Genomic DNA, 10,286 nt, shown 5'->3' on the forward strand with positions numbered 1-10,286 from the left:
ATTGAAAACTTTTAAAAAGCCTGGATCAAAGATTTGATCTCCATAGATGGTTTTCACAAAAACTAGTTCATGGCCAGAATTTGAATCTTTGATTTCGACTGTAATATGTGTTAATTCTGTAATGATTTGGTAGAGGATCAACTAAGGAGTACTTATAGTATCTTTAGGTCGGTTGAGGAATCTCAATTCAATTCCAATTTGATCATTGTAGATTTTATCCCTAATTTTATCCTTAGCATTGGACGGAATCGCTCATCACATTGCCAGGAAGTGGAGGGGGTATAAGCTCCATTTTTTCCAAGAGCTAAATGTAGAGAATTATTGGAGCTCCACTTATGTTGAGGTAATAGATAAATAAGATTCGTTTAACCCTAGCAATGTTTCAGCTAGGATGATGCTAGTGGGATCCTTATCTCCTACCCTGATGTGGTAAGCCACTTCTAGTATTTTAGAGGATGGCGCACGACTGCCTGTCTGGGCGAGAAGAAAGTGAGTCATCATGATTGTCATAGTTAACAAGGAGTTAATGAAATTCAGTGGGATTTCTCTACTCTGAGTGGCCAGGTTTACCCATCGTGGAAGGTCTAGGTAGGTTCTTGCCAAAAATTTATTACCCGCATTCATTGTATACCCAAATTCTTTGTTGAGTATATGTTGGAGGGACATGGATTCAGGGTAGGGTTTGAGCCTGATGATGGTCTTGTTATCGATCATCACGGTGGCCTTAAACTCTTCGATGGTAGGACAGATCTCGCGATCTCCTAACATGAAGTTCCTATGTACCAGATCCAATTTTTATTAAATCTCCATCATGAAGTTATGATGGATTCAGAAGTAGGTGAATTTGAGAGCAGTACTGAGACCGTAGGTTCTATAATACCATTCCCTTTCGTGGAAATGGTGGCTCTAAAGGAATAGATCGTCGTTCTGTAGAATAGAAATTCTATGATTGTATAATCAAGTTGACAAACACGTCGTTTGATTTTGATAAAACAAATATGATTAGAGATGCTTATTATATCTATTATTGATGTATGCATGTATAATAAATAATCACGTACAAGTTTGACTTGTCGAGACGTTATTGTTTAAGCATGTCAAATAATGGTTGGGTAAAGTAACCAGGTTTTGTGTTTAAAGGTTGTGTCGAGGTTTGGGTTAGAATCACTCTGCACCGTCGCCAAGGTCGCATCCTAACGGATGTATGAAAGTCGAAAGGAGGGATCCACTCCGGGTTCCTAGTTTTTCCCCTCACAACATCTCTCGGTCTCAGACTGGTATTATTTGTCTTCACGTACTTCGTAGAAGTACATAATTCTAATATGGTACTTCTTCACGTAAACACGGGTGATATACCCGTTTTGGGTTTCTAAGAATTATTAGGATAGAGCCTAGGTACCTTTTGGGGTGATGTACCCTACGAAGAGGGCTATTGTGAAGGTTCTTTAAATGTTATAAATAAAAATTTATATAGCCAGTTTTGTTTATTTTTTAAACTAAAATCAAGGTCCCCAGCAAAGTCGTCAAGAAAGCTGTAACCCCTAGGAATCACTCCCCCCGCAGCTTAGCACGTGTTTGGATGACACGTGGTAATACGAGGTAATATCGTGGGGAGGCTTGAGGTTCGATGAATTTCAACCTTGGTTTGCATGTCATGCAATCTTTGTTTTAAAATAAAAATATTACTATAAAATATTTTTGAAAATACCTAGGAGCTTTATGAATTAATCATATAAAAATAATTAGTTTTGTTCAAACTTTAATAATCTAGGGGCAAATAATAATTTAACCAAAATCCGATTTAAACTGATCAAACATAATTAATTTAAAATATTATTTATTTGAAAATAGAGTCGCCAAAAGATTTGAAGAAAATTAGTAAAATGTACGTGTGTAAATGTACTTTATACTAGAGTTTATATAAGTGGTTTCGCGCTATGTCCTCTACGCGCGTCAAATAACGGTTTTATTTTAAAATAAAAAAGTCTGTTTATTAAAATTGTATTTATAACATTTATTTTCTTCAAGTAGTAGTCTGGGGTCCTAATAAATGATAGGTTTAGATTGCGTAAATAATTGTACAAAATTATTTAAAAGGGCGTACATGTGATTGCGTTGATATAAAACAGGGTAAAAGCGCTAAAAAATATCAGAAAAGTGTTAGAATTTAAAAATAAATTACAAACAGGGCCTTAGTCAAAATATTTGTTTAGGAAATATCTCGAAAATATTTAAATATCATTTTCTAACCTTTCGAGGTTATTTGAGAATGGATTAAGGTTCCAAAATTACAAAAATAATTTTGGATTTTGAAAAGTGGAACCAAACGGGCCATAGGACCGGAGTCCTAGGGTCTTCGTCCGGTTTTGGCAATCTGGGCTCAAAAGGGCTCGGTCTAGACTAGGATGGTCTGGACTAGGGCTTGAGAGCATAGGTCCGTGAATCCAAAGGACTCGGTCTTGGGTTCAAGAGGCTCGGTCTCGAACTCAGGCTTCTTGGTCGAGGGACTGAAAGGCTCGGTCCTAAGGTTTAGGAGGCTCGGTCTTGAGCTCAGGCTGCTATGTCCTAGGTCTGGGAGGCTCGGTCCCAAGTCTAGGTTTTCTCGATCGTGGATCTGAGAGGCTCGATCCCAGGTCAGACCTCTCGGTCTGAGGTTTGAAACCTCAATTGGATTTCTCGGTCCTTTCTCAAGATCATTGGTCTTGAGTCTCGGTCTTACCTCAAGAACACCGGTCCTCAATATAGGTCTTGACTCAAGAACATTGGTACTTGGTCTCGGTCCGGACCAAAGATTTTCGGTCCCGGTTCTACAGGACTCAATCTTTGGAGCCCGAGTGTTCTTCAATTGTTCAAGAATTGCATAAACTATAACTTTGATATAGATCATGGAATCATGATTTGTAAGTTGCAAATCGTTCATATGATCATGGAGAACAAAAGCCCTAATCCTAATCACGATCAATCGATCTTTACAAAGATCAATTTTTAAAACCATTTTTAGGTCAAAATTTTGGATCTTTTGAATTAGGCCATTTTAAGGCCTGATTTTTATTCCATTAGCTTTGAAATGATGAACATAGTTAAACACAACTAAAACAAGAACATCATAGCCAACTGTAAAAACTTTTGAAAATGAAATCTAAATCCTTTAATTTTAAAATCTCAACTATCAAATATGATCGGGATGGTGTTACAGTGATCTGGAAATCATCCTAACATGTTTACAAACATATTTAATAACTATTTTAATCAAAAATCAAGATTAAAGCTCAAGAACATTAAATTTTAAAAAAAAAATTCAATTCAAATTTTTTTCTTTTTCTTTAATGTTGATTTGATCACATCTCTTTCAAAGGAAAGTTCATATAATATCTAGGGATTTATTCTAAACAAATAAATCACATAATTAAACCATAGAACATATTAAATCAATCAAACTTAGTAAAAAAACAATTTTCAATTACAAATTAAAATTAAAATTCAATAGATTTGGAAGTTTACCAATAGCTGGAGAACACTCCTTGGATGTATTGGAAGCTTTTTAGAAGCCTTGATCGCCGGAGATGGTTTTCTCAAAAGCCAGTTCTTGGACGAAATTTGAATCTTTGATTTTGATTGTAATATACGTTAATTGTTTGATGATTTGGTAGAGGATCAATTAAGGAGTATTTATAGTAGCTTTAGGTCGGTTGAAGAAGCTCAATTCAATTCCAATTTGATCATCGGAGATCTTATCCCTAATTTTATCATCAGTCGTGGCAGCTTAGTTCTAGAGGAAAATATTAATAGGCTTAGAGTTATTTTAGGTGAGGATAAAACGAGCAAGTGGGAGCAAAAATGAAGGGATAAGGTGGAAAAATGACGGAGTTATCCCTTCTGGAAGAATCGCCGGAGTTAGATTGCTATTTCGACGAGCTCCTTGTATCGGTGAAGAAGACGCCTAAAACAACGTCATTTTGGTTTAATGAACGCGTCGTTAGGTGTTCCATTTGAGCTCTGTTTACGTCTGGACGATCGTGCTAACGGGGTTAGAGGCCCGTTAGTCAATCTTGTGTGGACCGGGCGCACGCGTGTTCCATTACAGCGGGCAGGCGTGGATGATTTATGGGCGCTGGATGAAAATTCAGTGCTGATGCAATGACCTAGGATCATGCTGCATCAATTAAACATAATTTCAGTTACACAAGATTATCAGTTTTACTTTTTACAAAAGGATTATTTGAAATCAAATTTTAATTATTTTCTTGCATTTTTCTTGACCAAAAATTCCACAAAAATATTTATAAAAACATAATAAAATTTATGTTCATTATTTTTATTTTTAGGTATTTTAAAATATTTATTTAATTTTTTTAAGCTATAAATTATTCATAATTTATGTTATCATAATTACATAATTTCAACCCTCTTTGATTTAATTTGGGTAAAATATATAGAATATTTTAACCTCAAATTATTTTTAAATTTTTATTTAATTTATCTAATTAGAATTTAATTATCATAATAATTAACTTTAATTTGATCTTTAATCTCTTTTTAAATTATTTTAAATTTTAAAATATTATTTTCATATTATTATAAATAATATTATTATTTATAAATAATAATATTGTTTATTAAATAGGGTAGGTCTAATTTATTTTCATTCCTACAATATATATAAAATAATAATTACTTATTTTATCTATCAAATAAAGATTATGTTTTGATGTTCAATTATTGACTATTGTTAATGAATTCAATTGGTTTGGTTTTATCTTTCAATATTAAAATATATGTCAGTTTATTTATTCTTTGTTGTTTGACATAATGAAATACAAAGCACTTAATATTTATAAAAGTAACACAATGTATTTAAAATTTCTTTGAGTAAATTGGTTTTGAGAATAACTTCTTCCTCTATCCATTTCGATAAATCTACATATTTTACAAAAAAAAAATAATTGCAATCGTTATCTGTGTTAAACTAAAATTGAGGTTGTGGACAAGTTTAATCGTTAAAGAATTTACAAGTTTCTTAGATAATTTATTATTTTGTGTTAAAATATTAGGGAAATTTGAGGAAATGACCTCAAAGATGTCCTTATTTCAGCTGATGGTAAATTATAATTTTAATTGCTTCGTGGTCATTTTTTTTTTGACAAAATTGCCTTTTCGCGAAACGCTAAAGGTCTTAGCGTTTCGCGAAGTGGATTAGGTTTAGTATAAATACTATAATTTTTTCATTTCCTTCGTTTTCTTTCTCTCTCTTCTCTTGTTCTCTCTTTCACGGCGGCGGCGACGACGGCGACGGAGGCTGCGGGCGGCTGTTCAATTCACACAAATTTACAAGATCTGTATTTCTAACCTAATCCATTTATTGTTTTATTTACACGATCTTCATAAACCCTAACCCTAAACCTATTTTGCATGCAGGTCTCCGATTCTAAGGATTTGAAGGTCAAAGAAGATGTTCATTTCAAACCTAAACCTAATTCGAGTTATGTTTATGTTTCCATTTTCTTCATTTCAAACCCCTCGATTTAACTTGTTTTAATTTGGTTCATATTTGTTATTTGGTTCATATTTGTTCATATTTGTGGGTTCATATTTGTTATTTGGTTCATATTTGAGCATTTCGTTAGGTTCATTAATGGCTTTTGCAGAAAATCTCGGATCATATGGATTTCCGTTTCAGGGAAGATTTGCTAAACGTTTCGCTAAGGACTAAACGTTTCTCTAAGGACTTACCGTTTCTCTAAGGACTTACCGTTTCGCTAAGGACTTAACGTTTCACTAAGGGCTTAACGTTTCGCTAAGTACTACCTCGCGATTCGCTAAGTATCAAGATTTTTTGTTATTTATAGTTAATCATTAACTTCATTTGATAAGGTATCTACATCACTCATGGTTTTTGAAGAGAAATGTGTTAGCAAAACAAACCTTATCTTTTTACATTAAAGGAAACATTTAGATTCTTCAGAAAATGCCATTTAAGAATCCATCATTGAGCTCCAGATAAGAGAAGATGGGCTGACTTTGATTTCGTTAGTCATTAAGCTAAAGAAATAAATTTCAAACAATCTTCTCTTAGCTGGAGCTCAATGATTGATTCTTCAAAGGCCTTTTCTGAAGAATCTAAATGTTACCATGTAAAATTATAAGGTTTGTTTTGTTAACACATCTTCTCTTCAAAATCTTGACTTTGTTGTTGATACCTTGTCAAACAAGATGGATTACCTATGAAACCAATAAAAATTTTTGTACTTCACGATTTGCTAAGTACTTCGAGCTCTAGTTAAGAGATGATGGTTTGAATTCGATTTTGTTCGTTATTAACCAAATATGTTTAATGACTAACGAAATCGAATTCAAACCATCTTCTCTGACCTTGATGAATTCGCGATTCGCTAAGTACCTCGCGATTCGCTAAGTCCCTCATGATTCGCTAAGTGCCTCGCGATTCGCTAAGTGCCTCGTGATTCGCTAAGTGCCTCGCAATTCGCTAAGTGTCTAGCGATTCGCTAAGTGCTCACCGACTCGCTAAGGAAGTTGAAGAGGCGCACGTAAGCACACGCGCTATACCTTATATTTAAAAAAAAATCATTTCAGAACATTTCATTTCAACCGCGCGACTTGTCTCTCTCTAACCCCTCTTCACTGTCTTCACTGAACTGCTCCCTGCCATGGACGATCATTTTTTCTCATCGTCTTCTCGGTTCTTTCTTCTCGTTCGTCATTATTAAACAGGTTGGTTCTTTCTTCTCCCTGCCAAGGTCGATCATTATCTGTTTTTTTGTTTATGAGTTTTGGTTTTTGCATGTAAAGTTAGGGTTTTTGCATGTTAAGTTTTAGTGTTTCTTGTCTGTTTATGGTTTTTTGTTTAGGGTTTTTTATTAGTTTATGATTTTTGTTGTCTTATGTTCAGTTAATGTTTTCAATGGTTTTGCTATTAGGGTTTCGCTACGTACCTAGCGATTCGCTAAGTGCCTAGCGATTCGCTATGTACCTCCCGATTCGCTAAGTACCTAGCGATTCGTTAAGTACTTATGGTTTACGATGGTGTATGTATTTGTTCTTACATTTTTGATGATGTTGTTCCTTTTGTAGATGGCAGAAACTACAGTTACTGAGTTTCCAATCGGATTTCTTGGAAAAGTGCCCTCTACCTGAAGAAGGTTGTTAAGAAATTCGAGGATATGGATCTTTTGGAGAGGGTTTACAATACCCAGTTCAGATCATTATTCACAGCCCCAGTTTTGCAGTTCTTAGGGACAATAGTACATCATATGTTGATGAGGAGGGTAAGCTCAAACTCCAAGGAGATAACTTTCATGGTGAATGGGCATGAACTTATATTTGGTATGAAGGAGTATGCGTTGGTTACAGGCCTATACTTCTGCAGTTTTCCTGAGTTGAACGAAGAAGAATTTCGAGGTTGTCCACCTCTCTCGGTGAAATATTTCAAAGGGAAAAATAGTGTGCGAATGAGCGAGTTGGAGACTGCTTTTTTGAAATGCAAAGACAAGGAAGATGCATTCAAGATGGGGCTAGTATGCCTGATTTGCTAGTACCTATTTACATTTGACCCTAGGAGGGTGATATTTTCTAAAATACTCCACATGGTGGAAGACGAGGAAAATTTCCTCTGATATCCATGGGGGAAGGTCACCTTTAGAGCCACCCTCAAGGGTTTAAACAAGAACATAAAACATCTCAGTCTCTCATATTATTCGAAGAAGGAGAAGACTGATGATCCTCATGCTCCTTTTGCATATAACATTTATGGGTTCGCACTAGCACTTCAAATGTGGACGAATGAGGTCATCCAAAACACCTTTTGTCCCTAAATTCGCCAGAAAGAATTAGATTAATGACCCTCTACGCTCAAGGTTGTTACTCTATCATTCCAACAGGAAAAACACCTTGATAGAGGTAAAGTCTGCCCTTAAGACCACGGATGTGACTGAGATGGAAGAGTCCTCCATGGAGAAGAGGTTATATAGTGGTGAGGAATTTGAAGAAATGGACGAGACAACTGATGTTTTTTTTTTGAGATATTTACTAAAGGGAAGGTAATCAAAGAGGATTTTGATGAAGATGAAAGTGAACATGAAGAATGTACTCCCCCAAACCTGCCTCTAGGAAGAGAAAGGTTGAAGGAACTCTCAAAGAAGTAGTCAACTTGAAGAGGAAGCTTGCTTATGTATTGAGCCCGACTCGTATTCCTACTCCCCCCACCGCGACGTCAAGTCCTCGGACACCTTCTGTTGGTGTTGGATGTAAATGTGATGAACTGAAGGAGGAGGTGAAAGAGATGAAAATAGAGTTGAAGGAGGAGTTGAAAGTGCTGAAAACAGAGATCATCAAAGAGTTGAAAATCACAAACAAAGAAACTCAACAAACTCACCTTGATTCGATGAAGATGATGGTTTTTAGTATGTCCCAACAGTTGTTAGATAAATCCAACAAAAGGATGTCCATATTATTAACCAAATTAGATGATATGGAGAAGAAGAAGAAGAGCAAGGTGGGCAAGAAGAAGGAGAAGACTGAGGTAAAATTTTGTTTTGTGAACTTAACGATTCGCTAAGTGCCTAGTGATTCCCTAAGGACCTAGCGTTACGCTAAGGACCTAGCGATTCGCTAAGTACGTATCTGACCAGAATGTTGCTATTTTGTAGGTGAAGGATCCTAAGGAAGAATTCGAGGAGAAGAAGAGCAAGGTTGACCAGAATGTGGAGAAGAATGAGGTCAGATTTAGAATTTTGAACTTACTAAGTACATACCTGACCACAGTGTTGCTATTTTGCAGGTGAAGAATCCTAAAGATGTGAAGGTCGAAGAATTCGAGGAGGAGGAGAGCAAGGTTGACCAGAATGTGGAGGAGACTGAGGTAAGATTTAGAATTTTGAATTTACTAAGTTCATATCTGACCAGAATGTTTCTATTTTGCAGGTGAAATATCCTAAGGATGTGAAGGTTGAAGAATTCAAAGAGGAGTGCAAGGTTGTTGACCAAAAGGAGGAGAGCAAGGTTGTTGTTGAGCAGAAGGAGGAGAGCAAGGTTGTTGTTGAGAAGAAGGAGGAGAGCAAGGTTGTTGTTGAGCAGAAGGAGGAAAGCAATATTGTTGTTGAGCAGAAGGAGTAGAGCAAGGTTGTTGACAAGAAGGAGGAGACTAAGGTAAGTACCTAGCGATTTGCTAAGTACCTCGCGAGTCGCTAAGCAAATATCGAACCACAATGTTGCTATTTTGCAGTATGAGAAGATGGATGTTGTGGATGATGATGAGAAGATGGATGCTGTGGAGGATGATGTGGATGATCTGAAATTGAAGGTGAAGGATCTGAAAGTGAGGGTGAAGGATGAGGAGAGTGTGGATGTGAAAGTGAAGGATGTTAAAGTGCAAAAAGGAATTGAGAGTAAGAAGGTTGAAGATGACAATGATGATTTCAAGTTATACAACACTCCTCCTAAAGGAAATTTTGGGAGGAGACTGAGGAAGCCGAAAAACGATGAATCGTACACCAACCCTTCTTTGTCAAAACTGCCAAAGACAAATAATCCAATGAAAATCAATCCCCTTCAAAAATTTGAAGATGAGTTTCTAGATAAAGTAAAAGATTGGTTGGATGATCCAAAAACCAATGATGTGAAAAAGGATGTAGCGACTTACGTAGTAGGGAAGGATATGTTTGTTAGAGTTCTAACAAGGTTGACATGGCTTGAAGACACTGTAAGTCGTGCAATTCATTATTCATTATTAATGCACTTCGCGAATCGCTAGGTACTTAGCGATTCGCTAAGTGCCTAGCAATTCGCTAAGTGCCTAGCAATTCGCTAAGGACCTAACGATTCGCTAAGTACCTAGCGATTCTCTAAGGACCTAGCGATTCGCTAAGTACCTAGCGATTCGCTAAGTATGGTTCAATGTTGTTTGATATATACTGAATGTATTCCCATTGTGTAGAAAATCGAGGCATCTTGCTACCTATTGTGAAAAAGGATTGCAGAATATCCCAAGACATATAAAAATTCTAAAGTCGCAATAGGGAATTGCGTATTGGCAGATAGAATAAGGCGAGAGAACAAGAAATTTAGTAAGGATAGTGCAAAATATTCAGTCGAAGAATTCAAAGACTATTAAATGGGTGCATCGCATAGAAATATTCATTAATGGTCAACAATCGACGATATTTACGTGTCCGTCAACATAAACCAGAAGCATTGGATTTTGTGTGTTGCACGTCTTCAAAAGAATCGCATTGACGTGTATGACTGCGATGCTTATCTTTATAAGAACCTGG

The 10,286-nt window shown here is 36.0% G+C and overlaps 1 protein-coding gene across 1 annotated transcript; it reads left to right on the plus strand.

Annotated features, from left to right (window-relative positions):
* Positions 1 to 7,178: 7,178 nt before the first annotated feature.
* Positions 7,179 to 9,129, plus strand: LOC124943432. Its single transcript, XM_047483936.1, has 6 exons — positions 7,179 to 7,528; positions 7,896 to 8,054; positions 8,125 to 8,410; positions 8,664 to 8,732; positions 8,795 to 8,875; positions 8,938 to 9,129. Exons 1-6 carry the CDS (start codon positions 7,179 to 7,181, stop codon positions 9,127 to 9,129), a joined length of 1,137 nt encoding a protein of 378 aa, XP_047339892.1.
* The last annotated feature ends 1,157 nt before the right edge of the window (positions 9,130 to 10,286 follow it).

This window comes from Impatiens glandulifera, chromosome 6 (assembly GCF_907164915.1).
Source record: "Impatiens glandulifera chromosome 6, dImpGla2.1, whole genome shotgun sequence".
NCBI lineage: Eukaryota > Viridiplantae > Streptophyta > Magnoliopsida > Ericales > Balsaminaceae > Impatiens > Impatiens glandulifera.

Coding starts and splice junctions, on each gene's coding strand:
- LOC124943432 (XM_047483936.1), top strand. CDS start 7,179: ATGGATCTTTTGGAGAGGGTTTACAATACCCAGTTCAGATCATTATTC. Junction 7,529..7,895: donor GAAGATGCATTCAAGATGGG/GCTAGTATGCCT, acceptor TCATTCCAACAG/GAAAAACACCTTGATAGAGG. Junction 8,876..8,937: donor AGAATGTGGAGGAGACTGAG/GTAAGATTTAGA, acceptor TCTATTTTGCAG/GTGAAATATCCTAAGGATGT.